The sequence below is a fragment of the Acipenser ruthenus genome, chromosome 20 (assembly GCF_902713425.1).
Source record: "Acipenser ruthenus chromosome 20, fAciRut3.2 maternal haplotype, whole genome shotgun sequence".
NCBI lineage: Eukaryota > Metazoa > Chordata > Actinopteri > Acipenseriformes > Acipenseridae > Acipenser > Acipenser ruthenus.
The window spans coordinates 864,927-891,884 of record NC_081208.1 but is presented as its reverse complement, the minus strand read 5'-3'; the positions used below and the strand labels follow the sequence as shown (position 1 = coordinate 891,884).

The 26,958-nt window shown below is 46.6% G+C and overlaps 2 protein-coding genes across 3 annotated transcripts; one reads left to right on the top strand and one right to left on the bottom strand.

The window, feature by feature from the left end:
- The first annotated feature begins 354 nt into the window (after window positions 1-354).
- LOC117963633 (protein-S-isoprenylcysteine O-methyltransferase-like) lies at window positions 355-7,004 on the top strand. The gene is made up of 5 exons (XM_034904442.2): window positions 355-601; window positions 1,620-1,708; window positions 2,386-2,555; window positions 3,993-4,210; window positions 4,686-7,004. The coding sequence occupies exons 1-5, from the start codon at window positions 383-385 to the stop codon at window positions 4,866-4,868; spliced, it is 879 nt and encodes a 292-aa protein (XP_034760333.2). The 5' UTR covers window positions 355-382; the 3' UTR covers window positions 4,869-7,004.
- Window positions 6,221-26,661, bottom strand: LOC117425457 (RING finger protein 207-like). 2 transcript variants are annotated; one of them, XM_058993002.1, is made up of 18 exons: window positions 26,582-26,661; window positions 25,514-25,704; window positions 19,091-19,223; window positions 18,441-18,585; window positions 17,575-17,656; window positions 17,184-17,259; window positions 16,516-16,641; window positions 16,240-16,286; window positions 15,583-15,655; window positions 15,242-15,310; window positions 14,947-15,015; window positions 14,736-14,863; window positions 11,260-11,431; window positions 10,069-10,254; window positions 9,908-9,959; window positions 9,230-9,347; window positions 8,645-8,737; window positions 6,221-8,320 (listed from the first exon to the last, which is right to left on the bottom strand). In XM_058993002.1, the coding sequence occupies exons 2-18, from the start codon at window positions 25,702-25,704 to the stop codon at window positions 8,134-8,136; spliced, it is 1,947 nt and encodes a 648-aa protein (XP_058848985.1). In that variant the 5' UTR covers window positions 26,582-26,661; the 3' UTR covers window positions 6,221-8,133. The 2 variants fall into 2 exon arrangements, with proteins under 2 accessions (XP_058848985.1, XP_058848986.1); XM_058993003.1 differs by lacking the exons at window positions 25,514-25,704; window positions 26,582-26,661 and adding an exon at window positions 22,227-22,433 and having other exon boundaries at window positions 18,441-18,588.
- Between the last annotated feature and the right edge of the window lie 297 nt (window positions 26,662-26,958).

Below are 26,958 nucleotides of genomic sequence, written 5' to 3'. Positions count from 1 at the left end.
CCGCAGTGCACAAAGGAATTACTCCCGGAGTCACCTGGCATGCATGAAACCTGGCTACAAAAATCATTTTGCACTGTAACAGATATTTCCCAAGCTGATATAGTGTTTTTTTTTTTTGCACAAGACTTTATATGCTTTGATATACTTTTGTATTTTTTATAGCGTATTCTTCCACCACGGTAATTATGAAGGGAAATAACCTTTCAAAGTGCACTGTAACACTGGAAAGAGGGACATTATTTCTAGGCATAGGATACCTTGCTGTCTCACAGGCAGACGGAGCTTGACTTAGATGATTTGCATAATCGCGTGCGCTCTGGCTGTGGGAAAGAAAAAAAAGAAAACTCGCGATGTTTCAGCAGGGTCTCTCCTGGTCTCCAACATGGCTGGTACTAAGTTTGTTCCGGAGGGGCGAGCGAGTGTTTACAGCTTTGTCCTGGGTCTCGGTGCGGTCTGCATCCCGCTGCTGTCCGCTGCCGGCTCAGACATTGCGTGGGTACAGACCCTACTCCCCGGAATACGCACTAAAATAGCAATCGCTGTGTATGTCGCGTCGGTGAATGGACTGTTGCTAGTCCTGTACAAGGGACCGGTCTACCAGGTAACGCAACAAATTCTCACTCCTAACACTAACACGAGTATTGTGTTTACCTTTTAAATTTTTTGTTAACATGTGCAGAGTGGTTGTCACTTTGCAATGGTAGCTGCAATGCTCGCTCATTTAAATGAAAGCAAACGAGAAATGCATTGCTTAAAATAATCTGGTGTACACAGCCACGTTCAAAGTTGTTAGTTGATCCTGTTGTTAAGCATTGAGGTCAGTTGTCCAGCCGGATTTATCTCTGCTGTTCTGTCTATAGCACCGGTGAGTATTTCAAATAGAGACGCCCATCGTTATCTTCATTGAGACTTGAAACTAGAGCACAATTATGGAGCACTGTTTTATTCCTACAGTGTGTATAGGATATGTTTGTAATAGTAATATGGAGTTGCTAATCGGATTATTTCCCGGTTATAATGTATTAACACAGGGTAGTTTTCCATAATGAATGGGTATTAGTTGTTTTGGGTTTTTTTTTTTTATATAACTTCCTGTAAAGGTAGCTGGCTAGACCGCCCACTATCACACAACGATAGACTGCATATTTACAATGAATGACGTATGAACTTGAACATTCCACAGGCAATCATACATTGATGAAACTAATAGTAAAAACCAAAAAAGTCAGTTCTCAAATTACTTGTATTAAAAACAGTAACCTATTTTATAGTGTCTTGCTTACTATTAAATACAATTCAAGCAATTCCATTCCATAAACCAATAGCAAATTGTGCTGATATACAATAACATTATTATTATACAGAAGTATTCTGTTGCATGCTAGCTGTCCTGTAGTGTGGTGCATTCTTACCCTGATTGAAAGAAGATCTCTTTGTGTAGCAGTTTGATCTGGGAGTTGAGTTAGCACACCCTGAACCGGGACTGCTGTGCAATAGCAGGCTTCTTCCCAGCCCTGCAGTGCTTTCTTGAATCTGCTGCAGTAGCTGAGAGAACATGCTGCCTCAGTGAAGTGGAACGACGTGCTGAGACTCCCCTGCTCTCTCTCCCTCTTTACCAGGTTGCAGTGCGAGCCTGCTTCCTGGGGTTTGCCTTCGGCTGTGGTCTGCTGGTGAGCTTCAGCAAGACATCGTGGGGACCCTTCGGCTGGTGAGCGGCCTGCAGTGTTACACGCTAGTCTCCTTAACCACCTGACACAACCCCGTCCTGTTTTACCAGCTCCTGTGTGCTCACAATATCCACAGTGCTGGCAGTTTCTGAAGTGTAATTGTTTTCTGATCGTCCTGTCTGTGAAGCCAGTGAATTCAGGGATGGGCTGTTTGCAGGTTTAACTCTAGATTGAAAACATTTAATAAACTGCGTGTTTCATTGTATAGCGGCAATGGAAATAAGACTCCTCTTGCAAAGCAGTTTCATCCAGTCCAGGTTTTAACACAAGCTCGATTAGCGACAGTGTATAGGTAACAAGCTCAGGTGTGTCTCATTAAACTCACAGTGAAACCAGGAATGACTCGCACTTCTATACAGTGGGAGTCTTATTTCCATTATTAAGACCACTGATATTCAATTGTAGTTATTATTATTATTATTACTATTATTATTATACAACAATATTACATAGCATACCAGTTGTACTGTACTACTGTAGTCTGATATACACAGGCATGGCAATAAGCAGTTTGATCCACTCCAGGTTTTACTATGAGTTTAATAAGACACACCTGAGCTTGTTACCTGCACACTGAGACTAATCAGTTAACGCCTGGAATGGATCACAGCGCTATGCAGTACTTATTGACTCCCTCCCTGTGTGTTGCTGCTCGCAGGTACATGTGCTCGCTGTCTTTCTTTCACTACTCGGAGTACCTGGTGACAGCGATCATCAACCCGCGCAGCCTCTCCCTCGACTCCTTCCTCCTCAACCACAGCCTGGAGTACAAAGTGGCAGCCGTGTCGTCCTGGGTGGAGTTCACTGTGGAGAAACTGCTCTTCCCAGGTCAGTCCGTCCTCGTGCTCTAGCTGTGGAGTAAGTGTAGAGTAAAGGGTTTGTTTGGGGAGGGGAGGGTGGGTTGCATTGTTACAGATCTGCAGTCTCTCTCTCTCTCTGCTCTGTGGAGCGCCGTTCTTGTGGACGGCACAGCGGCTTCAGGAAAACAAGAGTGAAAAAAAAAAAACTTTTAGGAAATATCAGTGCTTGTGGGGATGTTTTGAGGAGGGGGTTGAATGGAAGACCCTGACGTGCCTGTGGGGATGTTTTGGGGGGGGGGGGGGGGTTGAATGGAAGACCCTGACGTGCTTGTGGGGATGTTTTGAGGAGGGGGTTGAATGGAAGACCCTTACGTGCTTGTGGGGATGTTTTGAGGAGGGGGGGGTTGAATGGAAGACCCTGACGTGCTTGTGGGGGTGTTTTGAGGGGGGGGGGGTTGAATGGAAGACCCTGACGTGCTTGTGGGGGTGTTTTGAGGAGGGGGGGGTTGAATGGAAGACCCTGACGTGCTTGTGGGGGTGTTTTGAGGGGGGGGTTGAATGGAAGACCCTGACGTGCTTGTGGGGATGTTTTGAGGAGGGGGTTGAATGGAAGACCCTGACGTGCTTGTGGGGATGTTTTGAGGAGGGGGTTGAATGGAAGACCCTGACGTGCTTGTGGGGGTGTTTTGAGGGGGGGGTTGAATGGAAGACCCTGACGTGCTTGTGGGGGTGTTTTGAGGAGGGGGTTGAATGGAAGACCCTGACGTGCTTGTGGGGGTGTTTTGAGGAGGGGGTTGAATGGAAGACCCTGACGTGCTTGTGGGGGTGTTTTGAGGGGGGGGGGTTGAATGGAAGACCCTGACGTGCTTGTGGGGATGTTTTGAGGGGGGGGTTGAATGGAAGACCCTGACGTGCTTGTGGGGATGTTTTGAGGGGGGGGTTGAATGGAAGACCCTGACGTGCTTGTGGGGATGTTTTGAGGAGGGGGTTGAATGGAAGACCCTGACGTCCTTGTGGGGGTGTTTTGAGGGGGGGGTTGAATGGAAGACCCTGACGTGCTTGTGGGGATGTTTTGAGGGGGGGGTTGAATGGAAGACCCTGACGTGCTTGTGGGGATGTTTTGAGGAGGGGGTTGAATGGAAGACCCTGACGTGCTTGTGGGGATGTTTTGAGGAGGGGGTTGAATGGAAGACCCTGACGTGCTTGTGGGGGTGTTTTGAGGGGGGGGTTGAATGGAAGACCCTGACGTGCTTGTGGGGATGTTTTGAGGGGGGGGTTGAATGGAAGACCCTGACGTGCTTGTGGGGATGTTTTGAGGGGGGGGTTGAATGGAAGACCCTGACGTGCTTGTGGGGATGTTTTGAGGAGGGGGTTGAATGGAAGACCCTGATGTGCTTGTGGGGATGTTTTGAGGAGGGGGTTGAATGGAAGACCCTGACGTGCTTGTGGCGATGTTTTGCTGCAGAGCTGAAGCCTCTTGCCTGGCTCAGCGCGCTGGGGCTGCTCATGGTGCTGATCGGGGAGTGCCTGCGCAAGTCTGCCATGCTCACCGCCGGCTCCAACTTCAACCACATCGTCCAGAATGAGAAGGCGCAGAGCCACGTGCTGGTGACCGCCGGAGTCTACTCCTGGTTCAGGCACCCCTCCTACGTGGGCTGGTTCTACTGGAGCATCGGCACGCAGGTGAGCCACGCGTGAACCCACCACGGGAAGCGTTGCAGTGCGCACAAGGAGAGGGGGGGTTCATGAGGAGAGCTGTAGGAAGAGGAAAGGAAACGGTCCCTTCTGATTCGCTCGCAGCACAGTCTGCCACGCCAGCGTTGCAAAACGGTTTGCTGAAATTGCAGTTACAATTACAGTGCTATTTGGTTCAGTTAGTTACAGTTCTCTTCATTTTAAATAACCAAGCAGTGATAATCTCAGCTACAAATACAGAAACAGAACTACGTCACTTATTTTTTTTTTTCCAAACAAATGGGGTCACTGAAAGTGGTTGAAAATACAAGAATAATGATCGTATGACACACGTGTGTGCTTGAACTGGAATCGATCAGTGATGTGATGCAGTTTCAGTTAGGCAGGTGTGTGTGGAGGTTCAGCTCCATTCCGGGTTGCACAGGTGTAATCGCCCCTGGTGTGGTTGTGGCTCTTGTTGCAGGTGCTGCTGTGTAACCCGCTGTGCGTGCTGGGATACGCCCTGGCCTCCTGGAGGTTCTTCCGGGAGCGCATCGAGGAAGAGGAGATCACGCTCATCCACTTCTTCGGAGAGGACTATCTGGAGTATAAGAGCAAGGTCCCCACGGGCCTGCCCTTCATCACAGGAATCAAGATGGAGCCCTAAACACAGAACCCCCCCCCCCCACCTCCCACCCGCTCACCCGACCCCGCATACCCCACCCCTGCATCCTAAACAAACCGCCCTCCTCACCTTCACTCCCCTGGGGACGCACACCTCACCGAAGGCTTCTGAAGTGCGTAATGAATTTCAGTTGAAGGGGTGGGGGAAGGCACTGACTGGGAGGTTTGGTGACCTCCTCAGGGAAGGGTCAGTTAAAACCCCTTTTTTGCCTCTGGGATCCCCTGTCACTGAAGGCTGCAGAGTGCGCATCAGGACTCGTCCCTTTACTTCATCTCAGAGCACGGTCGCCAGTGGCAGCTGGGTTTGCTTTGGTTGCTTTGCCGGTTATTCGTTGTCTTGTTGTTGCTTGGTTTCTGGACAGGGAGCTTTGTTGAATGAACTGCAGGTCGAGGGGGTTAATGATTTGGGGAATAAATCTACAAGGGCTCAGTGGAGTTGAGAGGCGGTGTTTGAATCGTGGTCCATGGCAGAGAGTCTCTTCACATGTCCACAGCTCTGCGTTGAGTACTGTGTTCAGCTGTTGTGTTTTGAGAAAGCCCAAAGCTTGCTTACAAAATGTTCCACCCAACACACACACAGAGACAGACAGACACAGACAGACACAGACACACACACAGAGACAGACAGACACACACACAGAGACAGACAGACACAGAGACACACACAGACACACACAGACAGACACACACACAGGCACAGAGACAGACACACAGACACAGACAGACACAGACACACACACAGAGACAGACAGACACACACACAGAGACAGACAGACAGACAGACAGAGTATTTCTTATACCTGATAATGTCCCCATTTTGGCTGACAGTAATGTTCTCTCTTGCTGTATTATTTATTTTGATTAAAATAAGGCAGGAACCCAGGCCTGTGGGGATGTTTTGTAGCTTCTTGTTTTATTGTTTAGTAAAAGCTCGCTTCAAAAGGAGTTTGTGTTCAAACCAAATCAGCTTGCTTGAAGAAATGCAAACTCTTATTTTTATTTTTCTTTGCAGTGTAACCTGCACGACCACAATGCAAACCTTTGTCATGGACTCAGAATGTGCAACACTTTAAGAACAGACGACCAGTTTGTTGGAGATGTTTTTTAATGAATCAGGTTTTGAAAAGCCATCTGTTGCGTACAGCGTTCCTCCCAGTGTTAATACATTGCAAAGTGTCACGTGTCATTCATCATTTAAAAACCCAGGTGTGATTGTAAATATTGACTGTATTGGGAAGAGTTAAATTATCCTTTTCTATTGTATTTTAATATAATTAAGAGATCCAGACTCTGGCGGAGGAGGGGATATGCAAATAAAGTGCTTGCATTACTAAATTCTTTTTTTTTTTTTTTCTTTGAGCATTCCTAGTTTTCACAATTGGCCGAAACCCCTTTTCAAGTCCCTGTGTTCCAGGGATGGAAATAAGACTCCCGTTGCATAGCAGTTTGATCCATTCCTGGCTTCACATTAAATTCTTCATATAATTATTAATGACCACAGACCCTGGACTGCAATTGAAACTGAAACAGGTTGGAATGAAAACCTGGACCGGAATCTGGTTTTGGTGCCGGATGCGGAGTTTGTGCTGTAGAGCAATGTTTCTCAATCCTGGTCCTCGGGGGGACCTCCATGTATTCTGGTTTTCATTCCAATTGAGCTCTCAGTTACTTAACTAAACCTTTAACTAACAATTAGCTCAGTTGTTTTCAGCTCTTATAAAGAGTTGGAGATTTCAAGTTAACTGTAACATCGTAGAAATAACTTAATCTGCAACGTGTTAGGATCTGAGAACAGTTAAAAAGATCGAATTAAGCTAATTGTTAGTTCAGTTGAGGCTTTAGTTAAGTAATCCAGAGCTCAGTTGGAATGAGAAGAGGGGGTTCGAGGCCGTGGTTGAGAGTCACTGCTGTAGAGTGTGCTGGTGTCTGCCTGCCTGCCTGCCTGTCTGTGTGTTTATGTATATGGTTTGGTATTGAAACAGATTTGCATGCTCCAGTGCATGTGCGGGACAGGAACCACTGGTTCAAGGGTGCCATCTAGGGGCAGGGCAGTATTTGTGATTTCTGAAAAAGGCTTTAATGTCACGGTCACTTTGATTAAATCCAAATTTGAAGAACACCACCTTTCCTGTGATTTTTATTTTTATTTTTATTTTTTTAATATAAAGACACTTCTTTAAACTCACTCTAAATGCTGAAATGTAATCGGGGGGGAGGGGCAAGCAGGGTTAAAAGCCTTTTCATTTGTCTCGTAGTAGTCTATCTTTTCTGAATTGCACACAATCACAGTTTTTTTGCTCCCCTCATCATCGTTATCAATTTGTCAGGTTGCACCACTCTTGTGTTCCCATTTGCAGCAGGCAGAACGGTTTACAGTTCGTGGTGCAGATGAAAACAGTAGATTCAAACCATTTTGCATCGCTATCTGTATCCATTATCCGTAATGCTCACTAAAGTAGATTAGCTTTCTAATACAGTTTTTAGTGCATGCTCTGTACACTGCAAAACCATCACCAAGCGACAAGTTACAGAACCATCAATGGATTTAAAATTGTAAATAGATAATATTTACCTAAAAAAATAAATCTGTACTGGGAGTTCAGTTCAGTAAAGTCCTCAGTACTGAAGGACTAACATATATGTGTTACAGCAAACAATACAGTAATTGTGATACATTACAGCCTATAGAAAACTCTATACTTTAGAATAAGTTACTATAGTGATTTAAAGAACATTTTGACCTTTTATCAGAATTCTGCTTAAACAAATGCAGACTAAAGGTATCTAAACCCCGCCTCTTCAGAAGAGTACTGCAATACTGTACTGTCCTTCAGTCCCGACATCTGCTCCCTTCCTTGGGTATATCTTCCAAGATCCTGCTCGCTTCTTCAACGCAAACGCCCGCCTGAAACCTAGTGGCAACGCCGTTAATACTGTTACTGAGAGGCAAATTAACAAGCAGGATTCTACCCTGGGCTGTTCACCCAAGAGCGGGTCTACAGAACGATGCCAGGAGTTCCACTGGGTGACTCTCGCAGTATCAGGAGCGCACGGCTGTTTCGCAGCTCCCAAGGGAGCAGCCGTTCATCCTAAAGCATCCGTATATTCCGTCGTGTGATGAGACTTGCGTCCGCTGGATTTGTTTTTGCCCCCTCAAAGAAAGATGCTAGTAAAAGTCTGTCCCTTCCCGCGTGTCGACGATGGCTGCGTGTCTCTGCTGAAGGACAGGAAGGGGGTTTGCGTCTCCGTTAGACGGGCAGTTCTTTTCTGCCGGGGGGGTCTCCGCTGTTTTTCTGCTTCCCCGAGCGGTAATAGTCTTTCGTCTTCAGCGCAGACTCCTCCGACAGGATGTTCAGAGAGCGGTTGTCGATTATCTTCTCTCGGTTCTCCGCCGTTTTGTCCCGGCATTCGTCGGCGCCGCACGTCAGGTCGTTTCTTTAAGACAAACAAAATTATTTCGGTTTGAGAACATGCCTGGAAAGGAAACGTACCCGTCTATTTTTAAATATAAAATTCTACAATACCTTTTCAAAAATTGCACCACAGTAGGTAAACGATCAAAGTCACGTTTCTGATATTTTTTTTGTGAGATTCAGTGTATTTTGTCACTGAAGTGGAACAACACAAAGGTTTAGAATAGGCACATGCAGATTATATGAATCTAGTTCTATAGATCAGGGGTAGTGCTGTTCCAGCTCCACCCCTCCTGCACAGTTCAACTCTCCAACACCCAGCTGAGGAACGGTAACGCAGAGTCACCTGTGCTGAGCCTCGCTGCACGCTGCACTGTCATCATAGATGTGCAGCATGGTCTCTGTCCGGTCATCCTTCAGCTCCTTGGACTCCTTCAGCCTGTGCAGAGGAGGGATGAGATGCTTATTAAACAATAATAGCAATGCAAGCCAAACTCTTGTTGAACAAGGATCTCCAGACAGCTTGTCCTCAGTTTATTTTCTAGTATTCACTTTACCAGTCGAAACAGATACCAGGCTCTATTCGCAAAAGGTTGAACTCTTATGATATTTGCGAAACTGCTCTGATCTCATAAAGAAGCCACTAGCAATTCAGAACAGTCTCGTGAATATCAAACCGCATGTGAATATCCTTATTTTAAATGACAAGTTAAAGCTTTTGCGACTCGGGCGTACGCTGCCGTTACGGATGCAGCTGGCTGAAGCTGTTTTTCCGAGAGGTGGAGAGGCTCACTTCGACCCCAGCCTCTGCTCTGTTGTGCTGGCTTTGCTTTTTGCTCATTGGGAGGCCCCGCTGCACTGTGAGTAGGCTTGCGTTGCTCTTTTTGAAAGCGCTGTGCAATACGTTTTAAAGGAAGGGTCGGCGGCGGACCTGGGTTCGAGGCGCTCCTTGACCTTGGCGATGGAGCGGATGTAGGGACTGATCTGCTTGGTGATGGTGGTCAGGTAGGTGTTCTCCTGCCTGAGCTGCACCAGGTCGTGGAGCTGAGCTGTGCGGAGACGAGAGAGAGAGAGAGAGAGAGAGAGAGAGAGAGATTGAGTGTCTGTCGGCTTAAGGCCTCAGTATGGCAGTAAAAATGTCAGAGCCCCAGGAGGAAAGGAACATTTGCTGCCCTCAGTTGTAAAAGTGAGAGAAGGACAGCTTTTCTTGTTTTGAAATGAACACATTAATAGTGTTGTGAATTATTTAATACCTGACAATTTAAATACTTCTTAAAGGCAAGTACTCAAACACACCCCTATCACTGAGTTATAGACAAATGAGTTTGGATTGGAGACTTTATTTATCGTCAGGTAACACTGTCCTTCATACACATCTCAATTTCAACACTGCAAGGTTGTTTACAGGTCCAGTAAGGATAACCATTAAAACCTGCAGACCTTTGCAGTATAGGGAAGACAACGCCACTCATAACTGCAAACCAGTAAACTAATCTAATGCTCTAAAGTGCATACTTTTTCCAATATAAGAAACTGATTTAATTACAGTTATCCTAGGGCGGTCGTCTTTCTGTAACTTAATACTTAGGAAAAGTGAAAGTGAAATTACCTTCATAAATCTCTTGTTCGTTTGCAACCCTCTGAAAAGTCTCTTCCCAAATCTAAATGAAACGAAAGAGACATGAGAGTTCCGTTTCAGACCCGAGTCGCGTGCGGAACGCTGTTTCCGCGCTGGCCGGGATGCGGTCGCTATGAAGCAAAGGGTCCTACCTCCTCGAACATGGCGCGCATCATCTCCACAGAGGCGTACTCGGAGGCGATCTGCCCGTCCATCTGCAGGGATTTGTGCAGGACGTCCCCGATGGTGTCGGTGTTGACCAGGGAGTGGTGCTTGGTCAGGTCGCGATGCATCTCCTGCACCTGGTCCTTCAGCTTCTGGATCTCTGCTTGAAGGGTCTGCATGGAAACCAGGAAGACCCGTCGATCAAGCCTCAATCACCACAGACCGCACAGGGATGTCCAGACACGGTCCTGGACAGCCGTTCCACTCCAGGTTTAACAGGTACAGCTATATCATTAACTACTTCAGGGTCTGGAGGGAGGTTTCATTGGTTCAGTTAACAATTTAGAACAGGGTTTGGAACAAAGACCAGGAGTGGAAGGGCCAGCTATGGACACCGTTGCTTAGGAGAGTTCCTGCATGCTGTACAAAGGTTGCACGGTATATACACAGTTTACTCGAGTAACAGTATTCTGTATTGCGGTATATTATGATGTATTTGATAGGGCGGGCCACAAGAGGTGCGTGTTATACAATAGGTGCGTATCACTGAACTCAAAGTGGCATAGTCGCTATACACAGGGTGCATGTTATACTCCGGTAATTAAGGTACACCGAGACCAACGTGAGTGTTTCTCATTCAATCTGAAGCCATGCTGCATTAGCTCCGGATCTTGCAAAGCACAGCAGCATTGCCAAGCCTTGGTAAGTGTACCCGGTGCAGTGGTAACTTCTCCAGCACTGGAGAGCATTCCCAAAGCATCACCTCTTTCTCTCTCTCTCTCTCCTCTCTCCTCTCTCCCTCTCTCGCTCTCTCGCCTTCTCTCGCTCTCTCCTCTCGCTCTCTCGCTTCCTCTCCTCTCTCCCTCTCCCTCTCTCGCCCTCTCTATCGCTCTCTCTTCCTCTCTCGCTCTCTCTCTCTCTCCCTCTCTCCTCTCCCTCTCTCTCCCCTCTCTCTCTTTCTCGCTCTCCTGTCTCCTCGCTCTCTCTCGCTCTCTCTCCTCTCTCGTTCTCTCGCTTCCTTCCTCTCTCCCTCTCTCTCGCTCTCTCCTCTCTCGCTCTCTCCTGTCTCCTCTCTCTCCTCTCTCTCGCTCTCTCGCTTCTTCTCTCTCCTCTCTCCTCCCTCTCCCTCTCTTCTCTCCCCAGTGGAAACGTGTTCCTCTGGAGGGGCTGCTGCTCACCCTGTACTTGTTCTCATAGCTGCGGCAGTGCTCAGTGAAGGGGGTCTCGTCTCCTTCGGCCAGCAGGACCTTGGTGCTGATGTAGCGGTGCGCCGTGGGCTTGCGGACCACGGCCGCGGAGAGGGACATGTCGCTGGAGGAGGGGACCGTCAGGGAGAGGGGCGACTGCAGCCTGCAAGAACAGCACAAGGGAACAAGTCAGCAAGGCCGGTGCACCGCGGCAGTCTGGGGCGTTGCCTTTCTGCACCTGATCTCACATTTGCCTTTCCCTTAAAGCTTGCCACCTTGTTAGATGCACAAGGAAAGCGCAGTGAAATCTGAGAATAGTGAAAAGTATATTACATTAAAAAAAATGCATAGGAAACGCATTACAAATGTAAAGAAGCCTTGTTAAAAGGAAACCTCTGTAACATAACCCCTCCACACCCCTTACAGAGTCTACATGTCCACAGTAGTTAAAAGCAGGATTAGGTGCATTTATCCTCCGAGACTCAGGCATTGCTTTGGCAGGGCTGCAGCTCTTCCTCTGGTTTCTTGTGCTCTCTCTATGTTGTGCTGCTTGACACTAACCAGCCCAAACACATTCCACTACTGACGGAGTCCCTCCTGCACAGGCTGTGCTGCCCTGGCACTGTGCAGTGGATTACTCACTATCTCCAGAGCTGTTTGAACACACGCAGACCCTTCTAACACAACAACACACCACGCCAACAGCAGCTCAGGCATCGCAGGACATTCTGTTGCAATCGACTGCCTTGAATTTCCTCCAAATCTCCAAAACTCCTGTCGACCTATCTGACTTCCTTCAGATGCAAACCTGGCAAACTTACTAGGAAGCAAATTTTACAAATATTCACGGGACGCGTGTTTTAACCCTTTCTGGGCAAAGGACAGAAATCTTGACGTTGCACAGTGGAGGCGAGGTAGAAACTGCGTTTTCAGGTATGTCTGAATTCATTTCAACGTTCAGGGGGGTGCAGGTCCCATTCAGGGAGTGCAGTAGAAAGAGTAGTCAGCCATACACCAAGACATGCCTCACAGTATCAGCTAGTACACAAAGTCTGGTCTGATTCTACAGTAAGAAGCTAAGCCAGCAAAAGATGCTTAGTAATTTTCTTTCTTCCTGGGCATGCTAGAAATTGAAATCGTTTCCCAAGAAGAGTCCTTCCTAAGTATCAGAGAACTGAGCAGTGAATGAAGAAGGGCAGGGACATTCCAGCCCAAACAAACAGCTTTAATCCTTGCTGTAAAAAAAATCTGTAGCGTTTTACCTGGACTGAGTCGTGCTGTGAAGCAGTCCTGTGGATCTCTCTCGACTGCCCTGAGATATCCTTCAAGTGCTACTCACGAAATCTGGAGACTGCAAACCCTCCAGACATCTGGAAGCAGCGTAACATCAGCAGAACTAAATATATGTACAGAACACGCCTCATGCCCCCACCCCCCCCGGAGTGCCTGCAGAGCGCTATCCTGGAGAGTTCTGTGAAATTCTGTACAGAGCACTCCCTCTGCCCTCCCAGAGTGCCTGCTGAGCGCTATCCTGGAGAGTTCTGTGAAATTCTGATAAAAATAGTCCTGGATCAGCCTCCTGCTGCTAAAGGGCCACCCAGCATTCATGAGCCGGCCAATCTCCTCGCAGCGCTCGCCAGGCAGGCTGAAAGCAGCGGCTGATTTATGTGGAAAATGTGAGGGGGACGTGCGTCACAGCTGCACTCGGGAGAGGGGAGAGCGGGGCGCGGACGGCTGTCGCTGTGCCTGCGAGAGACCCCAGCGGAAGTCACTTTCTATATAAAGGCAGGTTTGGGGCATCGTGATGCGCCCTGCATCATCTGGTACGGTCTGTCCTACTTGCTTTCTAAAGGTTTCGTATTCCTATTTCAGTGGACTTCCGATCTGCTCTCTTTACTCCATCCGCTGCACAGCAACAGAGTGAAGGATCCTGGGGGGGGGGGGATATACAGTCAAACTTGAACTTGCAACACCAACAGCTCAAAAAAAGAGAAATACTTGACTCCTTGGGGAAAGTGTGTGTGTGAGAGATAGAGACTGCACAGCCCTTGTGACCTCCTCCTGAGTGTGCTCTGAAGCCAATGTCACAGTTGGCATCTATAAATATGTTGTTTCCCAGGACTGGATAACAGTGAGTTACTGAGAGAAACGGAGAGGGAGGAGGTGCAATGGATTATCAGAGTGCTCGCTGTGCCTCACACAGACACGGGAGACCAGCCCAGATTCCAGCACCTTGACAGCACAGAGCGTGCCAATGGAGAGGGGGGGTGGAGGGAATGGGGTAGAGAGAGGGGGAGGGGGGGTGGAAGGTATGGGGTTAGGGGAGAGAGGGAGGATGGAGGGTATGGGGTAAGCAGAGAGGGAGGGTGGAGGGTATGGGGTAGAGAGAGGGAGGGTGGAGGGTATGGGGTAGAGAGAGGGGGGGGTGGAGGGTATGGGGTTAGGGGAGAGAGGGAGGATGGAGGGTATGGGGTAAGGAGAGAGGGAGGGAGGGTGGAGGGTATGGGGTAAGGAGAGAGGGAAGGTTTGGGGTAAGGAGCAAGAGAGGGAGGATGGAGGGTATGAGGTAAGGAGAGATGTAGGGAGGAGATGAGGTACAGAGGGAGAGCAGGAGAGGAAGAAATAAAGGGGAGGAGCGATCAGAAGAATCTGCCAGATATACGATCTGGAGTAAGAGCTAACAATGCTCCTGTTGCCTGTGATCTTTTTAATGCAAGCTAACAGCTGTAATGATTAACAGCACAAACAGATCAAATAGCTGCTGCTTCCACGAAATCTGGATTAGAACCAGCTTGAGGAGCTGCTGCTGTGATGGTGCACTCGGGAGAGGAGGGGGAGGGGGGGGGAGAGCTGCTGTATCTCATTATTGTACACCAAAACAGGACTGACGCACAAAAATCAACTGCGGGCTGCGGTGTTAAAAACAATATCAACAGAAAGGAAACCGCGCAACTCGCATGACAAAAAATTACACTTTGAATGTCTTTTTCTAAGTAGTGTGTTTTTTTTTTTTTTAAATACTGTGTGTGAGTTGCATGGTTTCCTTTTATCTCAGTATTGTCCCATTTAAACCATCTGGGACAGTTCACCTTAAAAAACAATACCAATAATAATACTGGTGTGTATTGATCAGAGGGCCCTGTGCTGCATTAACATCAGGGCACCATCTCTCTGTCTATCTATCTCTCTATCTATCTACCTCTCCTTCTGTGTATCCTTCTATCTATCTATCGCTCCTTCTGTATCTATCTGTATCTATCTATCCTTCTGTCTATCTATCTCCTGTCTCTATCCCTCTATCTATCCTTTTGTCTCTATCTCTCAATGATTGTGCTTAAGTTTAGAGAAAGGGTAATAATATGAATTATTCTCCTTGACTTGGTTTGCTATAGTCTCACTGTACCTGAGCTGTGAGGTAGCGGGGCCCTGTGATCTGCACACAGCCAATCGGATAGCAGAAGACTCACAGTGCGCTGGCGTTGCTGATCCCTGAGGCTCCGCCCCCTCCTCCTGTCAGCGACACAGACCTGCGATGAGAAAGCAGCAGCAGGGGCTCCAGACAGCGAGCGAACTCCGAGCGGTACTCCGTGTTGATCTGTGCACATGTTAATAAATGTATTGTTGCCCATGCTGATATCGGTGCCAGTTTCCCAGAACCTCAATGTATCTCCAGCTCACCTTGCAGCTCTGTGTTGGTCTCAGCCTGTGAGGAAGCTTCACGATTTTCTTTAGCCGCTCCATCAGTTGCTACAGAAGAGAGTGGATGTACTTTACACTGAGTGTCTCCAGCTGCACTGTAATCGTTACATTGTACCTGTGTAGCGGGCGGTGTTGTGTGATGTGTCAGTGAAGCTGTTCTGTGTGGGTATCAAACGGGGGTGACACTAAAATAAACCAGTAAAGCTCTGTGGCAGTGTTTCAGTGTTTGTGCAGCAATGGATTGCTCAGGACTGTACTCACTGTCTATACTTACATAGCCTAGATCCAAGAACTCAAACTTGTTGGCGGAGCTCAGGAAAGCAGAGCAGGAGACCAGGTGGACCTCAAAACAAGGAGAAGACAGTTTCACTTTGAGAGTGTTGCACCGTACCAGCATGCCAAAGGTGAGAGACTTTCATTTTTGGAGCTTTCCTTGGTAGAAGGAGGCAGTCGAAGACCACAGGGCTGCTAGCTCCCCGCGGAGCCACTCAGAAGAGTTTCCCATGGTCAATGTTATGAAATTCCACGTACAAAGTGAAGTTGCTGCAGACGTTGCCTGGTTTACAGTATACTTTGTAAGGGGTGAGCCGTAGACTCTGAGCCCAGGGTCCTTACCTGCAGGGTGGGCAGCAGGGCGGCCAGGTGAGACAGCTGCTCCTTGAACGCTCGCTCCTTCTCCTCGTGCTGGCTGGGAAATGCAAGAGAGGACCCGTCACAGCTCTCTGTCGCAAACTAAGAGGTTAGGGCCAGGGCCACTAGCGACTGGAAACTAGCCAGTTCCTTCCTTAAAGCACTGTAAAAATGAGAACGACTTCGACTCCACCATGATCGGGGCTAGCAAAGCGCTCACCTTGATTGAACCTGCGTATGGAGCCCCGTGCAATACTCTCATTCCACAGTAGGGGGCAGCAAAGCCAACCAAAAACGCTCTTAAAAGTAAGAGCTTTGCTCCATCCAACACTCAGGTAGGCGAGGGTAAACAATACTGTATTGTATATTAAGCTTGCATTGTAACCCAGTACTTTATTGGTACTCGAGGTAGCTGTCACACAATGCCATAGGAATGCCAGCAGTGTGGACATTATTCTCAACAGACTATTCTCTACAGCATCAGGCCTGCATTGCAGGTATTTAGCCATCATTTCAGGGTTGCACACGCATCGAGTGGTGAGAATTGTCTTGTTTCAGCTACGGTATCTCGCTATGAACAGTTACCAGCAATCAGTGAAACATCACGGGATGCAGGGACCTGGAGATTGGATTTGTATTTACCTTCGGGCAGCCTTCAATAAGATCTTCTTTCTCTCTGCCAGCTTCTCCTAAAACAGACCAAAAAAACTCTTTAAGCCTTTTGACAGCCTGTGTCCTCCATGTAGCTCAGCTAAACTTGATAAAGAAATATGTCTAGCTGTGAGCTGGGACACTGCATGTTCCCAAAGGAAACAGTGACCCCTAGTGGAGATGAAGACACCTGCATGTTGGTGACGGTAATGGTTCAGATTCAGGACTGGATGTTGCATGTTGAGGTCCATGAGAGATGATCTTTACCTGCATGTTGTTGAAGAGGGTGCTGATGGCAGTCTCCTCCTCGTCCACATTGTCCCTCACCTCCTCGATCATGGCTTTGAGCAGGACGATGGCTTCACGAGCCGACGTCTGCAGCTCCTTCACTGCCTGCCAGGGCACAGGGCACAGGGCACAGGGCACAGCACTCAGTACAGTCTCAAAACCACAACCACTTTCCAATAACATGCTGTATAAAGACATGCCACCAGCAACCCATTCCTGATCAGCGGAAAACATGCATGTAATAACATTGAGAAAACTTTTATTATTAAAAAGTATAGAAAAAAATGTACATGCATGTGCTGCTAATATAATATATATATGTGAGGCCTCTACTAGGGCACCAGTGCGATTCATCAAGTGTAAAATAAAAGCTGTGGCGATCAGTAATCGATTAATGGCTTAGCTGTTAAAGGCTTCCCATTGCAATGTCTGTGTAAACGAATCTCCAGATCCTTTTTATAGCACTTCTGCAGTTGCACAGGCGCCACACCCGTGTGTTACTTACATCTGAATAAACAATCAGAAATGATAGCAATACATGTCTCTGTTTTGAATGCAGGGGCATAATTGCACACGCTGCTGGAGTCTAGCACCATTCCTCTCCCCGTTTCTACGCTGCTTGAATTACAAACCAGTGCCACTCTTACCAGGACGGCTTGGTCCAGCTTTTCACAGCCTTGCATATACGCTGTCTCAATATCAATGCAGTGCGCTCTGCTCTCCCTGTGCAGGGAGGAATGAACAGGGATGGGGAGTTACAATGGGAGATGCGCTTTCTTTAATAATCAGAAGCAATCAGAGTCTGAAAACAGGGATCCTTTACAAGTGAAAATAATCTAGTGCAGTGAATCCATGTGAATTAACAGGGGGCTGAATTCAAAACGAATGACTTCAGAACTCCGAGGAAGTGCAGATGACATTCAGGAATTCATTATGGATTTGCAGCCATTATTTGAAAGTGTGACCAAAAAGCTTTTTCATAGAGATTTCTCTGAAGGCTGATCAGCTCCTGCAATGAAAGCGCAGCTGTCTGCTTACACTTGCGTGTCTCTGAAGCAGTTAATGCAGAGCATGGACTTCTTCTCCGTGGAGAACATGATGTAGAGCTCCTCATGCAGGGCTGCAAACAGAGAGAGGGGCGGTTAGACCATCGCTGTGTCCTCCCAGAGAAGCAGATCTCCACTCAAATGTACACCCTCACGTCTGCAACGCCTTTACAAAGATACACAGCTCGGGACAAGAGCTTTGCCTCACCCTATAGAATCAACTAATCTTGCTTCATAAAGTCCAGTGAAACCTGCTGAATCGTGTTATGTTAACATACTGAATTGCATACCACTTTGTAGTTTTTCATATAGTTAACAAAAAAAACGTAAAAAATGTGAAATTTGAACTCGAACATGAAAAGGTACTGTACTAGACGGTAGACTTTTGCGATATCATTTTGTAGTTTCTTTGATTACATTATGTGAAATACAATTTCTAAATTACATCTCAATCCTAAAATTCTAGGCGATGCAAAACTTTTGGCCAGAGCTGTACTTAATAAAATGTAGTATTCCTTCCATTTAGATTAAAACAACTTAAAACCTCTTAAAAGCCTCTAAATGAAATGTCTTGAGTTCTGTTTTCAGCTTGTTTTTCTCAATGTCTTCTCTGAGCCCTACTACTCAATCAATAGGTGCTCCAGAGTGTGTGTTGCTGTGCACGGCTCTGTGTAGCTGTGCACGGCTCTGTGTTGCTGTGCTGTAGCTGTGCACGGCTCTGTGTTGCTGTGCAGGGCTCTGTGTTGCTGTGCTGTAGCTGTGCACGGCTCTGTGTTGCTGTGCTGTAGCTGTGCACAGCTCTGTGTTGCTGTAGCGATGCAGGGCTGTGTGCTGATGCAGCTGCAAGCAGATACTCACAGCACTTCTTGTGGATCTCCTTGGTGCGCTTGGCCAGGGACACGATCTCATGGCGGGAGAACATTTTGGCCTTGTGGGTGTCCTCTCTGCAGGCGCCACACAGGGGCTGGTTACAAGTGTTGCAATAATACATTGCATCCACATCCTGCTGGCAACAGAGACAAGAGCACAGCAAGAGCCTTTTAAAACACTGCAGCACCCCTCCCTCTCCAAACCCTCCCCGAAATGAACAGGAGATGGGGGCCCTGAGTGCACTCCCTCCCTCCCGCCTACCTTCCCTCCCCGACCCCCAGGTCTTGAGTGAACAACACAGGAAAAACTAGAGAGCTTTCAAATCACAATGCTGTTCCATTGGGTTTCCCACACATGCTCCTGCCTGGGGATTATTAACACCTGTTGATTTGTATGTGCACTCAGGGTTACCGTGTGACTCCATGTACACCAGGCAGTTCAGGCTTTCCAGCTCACACCCCAGTGCATTCTGGTAAGTGAAGTCCTGCTGGGAAACAGGGAAAAAGGAACAAGAATGCATTGCGAGTTGAAAAAGCCCCAAACTAGTGTCCCAGTGCACACGGAGTCACGTAGTAACCCTGTGTGCACTGAAAAGCAGTGCAGATGTTAAAGAAGTCCCTAGCCTGGCTCCTGGGTACCTGTTTCTTGCACTCCAGGTCACAGTTGGCACACTGGACGGTCTCTTCGCAGTCTGCAGAGTTGTCCACCAGGAACTTGAGCAGCTTGTCCTCTGGGGGCAGCGCGTTGATTCCTTTCACTATCGATTGGTGTCTGAAACAGGGAAGCAGGGGTTCTCGTTCCTGAGCTGCTGAAACAGGATTGTGGAGCACTGCAGCTTTAAGCAGTGCTTGTGCTGTGGGGGTGGTGATCATACAAGTGAACAGCAGAGGGCGATCAAGCGGTATTTTGCATTTGTTCAGGGGCTGTTGGAAGGACTTGAATGGAATAAAGTCCAAATAAACTTGTAACTGAATTGCAATCCAACGCTGCCGAGGTTGATGCCACTTAATCACAATATGAGAAATTATGAATTTGGAAAGGATTATGTAGAGAAATACTCAGAATTTCCAGAAGTATGACACCGAGCTCCTGTCATTTTAGGGATATAGATTTTGATTCAAATCTTGTTTGTTTCTTGTTGTTATTTCGTGATTGATTTAAACTTCAATGGACCCTTTCATTTAAACCCCTTGATGGTACACCACAGCGTGGCTGTAGGCTGATATCTGCGGTTTGTTTATTGTACACTAGCAGACGAATTGATCATTTATTGATGGGTTTGTTTCGCATGCAGTCAAGTTTGCAAAGCCAAAAAACATTATTTTTATTATTTTTTTTATTTCAAAACTAATTTTACAAACCGCCTGGCTTTAACCCTTTGTATCCTGCCTGGAAATGTATTGTCTTGACTAATACAGGTTCCAGCTGCTGTGTGGTACAAATGAGATGTCTGGTTCTTTAAAAACAATGACATCCACTTCCAAAACACATACATATTCCCAGCAGTCAAGCTGTATTAATTGCATTTTTGTTTTTATAATTAGCAACAGTGTAAAGAGCCGTAGGGAACCCTAAATCTGGGCACCACCTGATTAACCGCAACATCTACAGAAAAAGAACGCCAGCACGTCAACCCTCCCTAGCGACAGAGTTATTGTGTTCCAGAAATAGCAGCGTGCTGGATTCCTAGATTACACAAATCCTCCACCGGCTACGACAGCTACTGGAATAGAAACAAACACACACACTGTTCCCTGACCATGTGCCCCTCAGACCTCTGGGCACTGAGCCTGCCTAAGGGCCTTTAATAAGGAAACTACAATTGCTGTAAGCAGAAACCATCTTGTTAATAAACAGCAGTGTACAGTAAAGTCAATTCCTCTGCTGCACCCTGCTGGAAAAAGACGGTATTGAGTTCGCTTCAAGCTGCAACGAACGCGGTAGAGATGGGCTTTCTTCGAGTTACCACGGTAGCCGCGGTACCGGGTGAATTTTTCAGTGGGACCCACTGCAGGAGGAACTGCAGATGTGGTTACATTGTGATTACTCAACCCTCACAGTACAGCGTGATCACAGAAGACTCCATACATTCTGTAAGCTCTCACAGTGAATGAAAGAATGGCATAGCGTGCCTGCCTATACTCGTGCATGCAGCGTTTAAAGAACACGCGTTGCAGAACAGGGGGGTGTTTGCACACGCGTTGTGGAGTGGGAGGATCCCATGCTGCCATTGACGCCTCTGCTCGGTCCCAGCCTGACACTTTGCAATGGCATGTGAACTTGTGACATTTTAATACAGGGAGCCGACAGAGTGCTTAACAGCTCAAGTCAACATTCTCCACATTCAAAATGCATTCATTCAAGATTACCCTTTTTTTTTTACAGTATTCAAACTGGATTCTAAATAGATGTCAAAAGGATTCCTTTTACTTTTTACTCATACTAGGGAACCCAGGATTAATCCACTGATTGTTTTGCGCTGTTATTTTACTGATGCATTATAATAATTGATTCATCGTCGGGCTGAAAAATAAAAAAAAAAGTTAATAATGCAAAAAATAACCTCTTTGAATGGGAACTTAATTGCTAAAATTTATAGCTGTCTGAAAATCCATTCTGAAGCTAATACAAATCAAGGCATTAGAAGGCACTCCCAAATGCATTTTGAATGCACCATCAGGCCCGTCCGTGGCACAGGTTCATGTCATATCCATGGAGTGCAGACATTGTGCAGAGGTGGGGAATGACAGCACCCCTCTGACTAGCACAGCACTCAGTGATGCTCCAGTCGTTTTTAAATAAAGCCAGACTGGAGAATTAACAAAAGCAATCATCCAGATTGCAGCTTCACTTCAGCCCTCTGTGCCAGATGGTGGGTGATGCATACACATATTAGGGACTGTCTGTGTCTCCAAACATAGCCAGAAAGAAGAACTACTGCAGCCAGGGGCCCTGCACAACACTGCTACAGACTACGACAGTGGGGTGAGACTATTGTTTGCACCAGATCACTGCAGTTGAACCACTGGGAGTGAATCTACATGAACTGTACATATGATCACATAATGATGCAGCCCTACGCTACAGTGATGTACTAGTTCCGCAATTCATAATGCATATTAAATGACAGCGCCGAAGGACCTATAAATAGTGTGAAACTGATCCGCACACATCGCATAATTACCGTGCCGTACACAGCCTTTCACAGCCCTGAGTGCAGGAGTCCAAGCAGCGGCTGAGATTTCTAGAGTATAAATAATGGAATTGTAAATGCTGTGCAACAAATGACAACGTTAATTTAGCCTGGTTCAGAAACCGGTAACGATCAAAAGCAAGAGTTACGATTAAAAATGAGCGTCAGCTTCCGTATGAGCGGACGTAGTCCCTAATTCCATTCAGTGCCTGCTTGTTTAGGATCAATTCATGTTGTTTACCTCAATGGAGTCTAACAGTAAATCACAGGCTTGTTCCCGTGTAAATACATTTGAATTCCACACACTTATTATAGCGTGTTACCAAAGTAGTAATGCAAAGCAGACCGGTTTGCGTCGCTCGTTTCTAGTCTAGAAGCTTTCTCCGCGTGCCTCCCATATACGTTGCAGTGGTGTGGTTTGCCGTGGCATTGCTCATGCTTGCCTGAGCTTCACCACGCGTTGCTTTACTTCACTGTGCTATGCTTTTACCATGGAATACTTCAGCACTGTCTTTACAACCCCCGCTGCTTGCATGCTAACTGACTTAAAAAAAAAAAAACAGCAAAGGAGAAGCACGCACATGTACTCATCTATCTCACTCAGGAGCATGCTGGAGAGGCCGCACTGTTCCTGCCGTCTGTCCTCCTTCTTCACTCTGGTAGCTCGCCCTTATAAAAGTCCGCAGTGAGCCGAGAGAAATAAAAAGAGAAAGAAGTCTGAGGGCTGCCTGTGACAATGTGAGCATCGCAAGGCATCGGCAGCAGCTCTCGAGACAAATATAGACTGAGAAGAAAGACTCTATCGAACCTGAAGCCGGGGTCACCCGCCGAGGATAGTGTTACAGATGATATGGGGGGGGGGGGGGGGGTTGCAGATAGCTGGCAGAAAAGATCTGCCCAGACCAGCTGGTGGCTGTTCATCACAACTCATAAAAAGGTCATTATAGTGAAATATAAGTGCGCCCGCAACGTGCTGAAATACAACCTGCGAGTGTTCTAGTTAAATGGATCTCGCTGCGCTCCGCGTAACAAACCAGTGACCTCTTTTGATTTGATTAATTGAGCCACAGCTGGATTTTTATTTTTCAGAGCCTTTGAACACGCTGGGAGAATCGCCCTGGGTTGTATTGTTTACCTGTACTCGGCCAACCACGTGCGTACCTGCAGCTGTACCCAGAGAAACAGCAGCCACACGCAGCTCGACTGTGACTCCGCTGCTTAGGTGAGCTCCCCTTGCTCAGAATCCACTGCTTTATAGCTCTGATTGCAAGGGACAAAGTGAGGCAAGATTATCCTTCTTTCATCTAGCGTTTTATGTGTCTCTTATGAGTCGATACAGGCTTGCAATGCATAGAAAGGGTCTAGTTCCTGCAATGCCAGTAGAAACAGAGGAGGCCAATATCACTTACAAACACGGACTACAACACTGTTACAAACATGGTACTAAGATACAGGATGTTGCAAGGTAGCACATGGACAGAATTCTTTTTAATTTTTAATTTCAATTCAGTCATTTATTTTAATCAGGTTCGAAGACCCCTTGATGTGTGATGAGGTGTTTAAGTCACCGCAAAAAAAATCCTTAAAGGGGAATAAAACAAATATTGCCGATCCCGGGTAGATGCTTCAAGCAGATGTGCAGACCTGTGCTCAGGCATTGTTTTCAATTGATCGGCATTTATAACCAGCGTACCCTTCTGAGTCACTTCTCCGCATGCTAACAAAGAGAGTGTTGGCTAACCCTGTGATTAATGGGCAGCTGTCACTGGCACAAAGACCTAGTTATCTCTTTGTTATCTTGGTGTAAACCCTTTACATGGGTATCCGAGTGGCATCAGGGCAGAGGCCTGCCTCAGAGATTCCTGTTTGCTGCAGTCCAGCAATCCCTTTATTTCACTCCAGTAACACATTACCTACAAGTTTTGCCAACTTGCTTTTGAGCAGCAGCTATTGTTTTTTGTTGTGTAGTACTGGTGTGTTACTCGTTCTCGACAGTATGGCCGACGGATACCCGTGGATACTTGTTACTCAGCACACCCATGATTGCTTGCTTGCTCAGTTAAACCTGCACTCATGAAGAAGACTCATAACTCGGCGTGTCCATGCAACGATGGCTGCACTTTTAAACATGGTAAAAGGCTAAGCGCAAAGCAATCTTTGTACCCTTTAAAATGAACACAATGGAGTGCGGCAGCGTACGCTGAGCTAAACCTTTAGAGACTTCCAGACAATACCAGTATGAAAGAGCGGGTACAGTAAACACAGTATTAATGACAGGGAGTCAGTGCCACAGTAATGGATATCTGTGTGTGTGTTTACTGTCAGTGTGACTGCATGCCAGCCTTATCTGTGCATGCTGTGGCAGCCCGTCACCTCGTCCTGCATTCCTGATCAGCTAAAAGTGGAACCGGATTTATACTGCAGCTGCCCATGAACTCAGCCCAGCGTGATTAGTTCTGTCAGGGGTGGGGTCTTTGAGACCCCAGTGCAATGGCACTGCTGCTTTCTCCGCTGTATGGGTGAAACATCACTATTTTGCTCAGCTGACGGAATACAAAATCAGCTGCCAAGCAAGCAGCCTGTGAAATCTTCAGTCTCACCTGTTACAAACGAAGCTGATGAACAGCAGGGAGATGCATCTTTTATGGATCACAGAACGCCACTCGGGTAACAAATCAAATCAGTCATGGGAAAATACACAAAAGTATATCTCTATATATACATGGAGTGAAGGCAGAGTTTCTACGGCAATGCAAAAGTTCAAAATTCTTTCAGATTTAAAATTGCTTTAGATGCAATGATTATTCAATGTTTATTGATTGCATGAATTATTTAATTGACCCAGACATAAGATATTTAACTCATTGTTAACATAATTGGTATAAATGTAAAGCCAACTTTCAATTCACAATCAGTGTGACCCTGATGAAGACACGTTCGTGCAGAAATGCATTGTTTGTTTGTTTTTTACAATCATGTTTTTAAATTAATAAGAAGATTGTTTTTTTGAAGAAAACAAATGAGCAGGAGTTAAATAATGAATCCTTCTGAAGCAAAATGTGACCATGAAGGTCTCTACAGAAACTCTTTTGGTAAGCCATCTAAACTGAAAGCTTGGCTGAAAGAATTTGGAACTTTTGCATTGCCGTAGAAACTCTACCTTCATTACCTTATATTAGTCAGCACCTCGTCAATATATATATATATATATATATATATATATATATATATATATATATATATATATGCAATGCATGTCCTTATTTAAATGAATCACAGCAACATACAAGAGCAGAATGTTTTGATTGGTGTATTTTCTGAGTGACTGGTTTTTGAGACCCCCTTTGCAGTTAATAGGGGCAAAAGATCACCTGTCACTTTCTCTGGGCTGCATTGCAGTCGTGTTTGTTCACTTTACTCTATTCAGGGGCTGCGGGGTCGAGCACAGTAAAGAGTGCTGTACAAGTCACAGGCCATGGGCTTGGGGCCGTCAGTGACAGCTCAGTCAGAGAGCTGAGGAGAGCTCAGGAACCCAGGTATGCACCTCCTACTCCTGCCACAGCCAGAGCTGACACACAGGGCTTTAATGAATCTGCTCTCCAGGCAGAGGAAGCAACACCACAGCCATTAACAGGCCACTGCAATTAACTGCTCTGTCAACAAGGTTGTTTCTTCAGTACAGAGCGTTGTCTACAGTGTGCCTCCCATGTAAAAGTTTACCACTGTAATGTTGCACAGTAATGTTGCAGTTTTCCCCCCTTGCTTTCCCCATGATTATATGAGGCATGGTTTGCCATGTTTTGAATGCACGTTACCACACCTCTCTGGGCTTCACAATGGGTCACGGGCGCGCAGTACCAGGTCTTACCTGCAGAGGGGGCAGGTGAGGCGGCTGTCGAGGGCCCGGCCTCGCAGGCAGCTGGCACAGAAGGTGTGGTAGCAGTCCAGCAGGCAGGGCTGCTCGTACTGCTCGTGGCACAGGTGGCACACTAAAGGGTGGCAGTTGGCGTTGTCCAGGTTGTACAGGTTATCCAGAGGAGAGAAGATTCCTCCAGACATCTACAGGGGGAAAAAAGGAATCAGGAAGCGCTCAGCGGAGGAGAAAATGTGGATTTGCAAAACAAAGGGCATTCGTTTTAAACAGTCCTTATTACTGAAACACTCGACAGCACAGAGCTTTGAGTTCTCCCACTCTCTCCAAGTCGAAACATCTTTGCTTGTTTTTAAATTAATGATAACAGCCCACTTGTGTTGTGGCCAGCGCTATCAAAGGCTTATTTTAATACAGTTCATCCAATAGCCAAGGGGGCTGCTTGAAATGTGAGTGGGTTATCCAGCAGTCAGGTTTCTCATGGTTAACAAAGCTACACACACAGGCTGATACTGTAATTACCCTCCAACAAGTATTAGGACAATCAGTACGTAGGGGTAGAGCTCTGTACATGTTAGCCAAGACTCAAACAGGCCAGTGTACAGGAATACACGGCACAGTGTAATGGATCTGAAGACACAGAGTTCAAAAACATGACATACTGAAATACTATACCTTCAACACTAACAAAAAGGTAACTTCTATCAGCCAAGCTAGAACAGTGTGCAATAAACATACTTACATACATAAAGTGACATACTTTTAAGACTCAAGTTAACAGCACACAAGCACTGTGTATTTCTTAAAATGGAAAAAAATAGATATTAAATAATGCATACACCTTTCCAATGCCAAAACAATCACCAAGCTAGTTAGCAATCCCCCCCAAAAAAAAAAAAATTAACCCTTAATGCAAGACCCAGTGAGGCACAACCACAGCTGAACTGGACGAGTCTGAAAACAAATCAAATCTAAAGTTGTGAGAGAAGTGGAGGGTTAGTTTTTACTTTTCTCCAGCAGTCATTGCAATACAAAGCCTGCATGAGTCTGTACAGCAATCCCTACCTTGCTTAGGTCCTGTCTCTGAGCCCAGGCTGGAATGACAGAAATGTGTGAGCTCTTGAAGTTCAGCTGTGGATGCAGGGATATTGTTCTTGACGTCAGCAAGGCAGCCTACTCCCAGAAGGCTTTGCTCTAAACGAGGGGGGTGGGGGGGGGACAGCTTTTTGGCTTTTGTAATTAATGACAACAGGGACAGCAGATAGCACTGCTCTTCAATGGCATGACAAACTGCGCCTCCTATTTAATCCTCGCAGATACATCTATTTATAGAATGCTTAGAACTTTTGCTCCAAGGCCCTTGTCCTTGTGTTCTGAGCAGGATTTTGATTGGCTGGTACCTTGTTGATATCGGGGTCCCCTTTAGTAACAGGGACCCTACT

Excerpts from the sequence above, each read along its gene's own strand:
- LOC117963633 (XM_034904442.2), top strand. The coding sequence starts at position 383 with ATGGCTGGTACTAAGTTTGTTCCGGAGGGGCGAGCGAGTGTTTACAGC. Across the intron at positions 602-1,619 it reads ACAAGGGACCGGTCTACCAG|GTTGCAGTGCGAGCCTGCTT; the intron begins GTAACGCAACAA and ends CCTCTTTACCAG. Across the intron at positions 4,211-4,685 it reads ACTGGAGCATCGGCACGCAG|GTGCTGCTGTGTAACCCGCT; the intron begins GTGAGCCACGCG and ends CTCTTGTTGCAG.
- LOC117425457 (XM_058993002.1), bottom strand. The coding sequence starts at position 25,704 with ATGTCTGGAGGAATCTTCTCTCCTCTGGATAACCTGTACAACCTGGAC. Across the intron at positions 18,586-19,090 it reads ACCTGGAGTGCAAGAAACAG|GATGTGGATGCAATGTATTA; the intron begins GTACCCAGGAGC and ends TGTTGCCAGCAG. Across the intron at positions 9,960-10,068 it reads TGCGCGCCATGTTCGAGGAG|ATTTGGGAAGAGACTTTTCA; the intron begins GTAGGACCCTTT and ends CGTTTCATTTAG.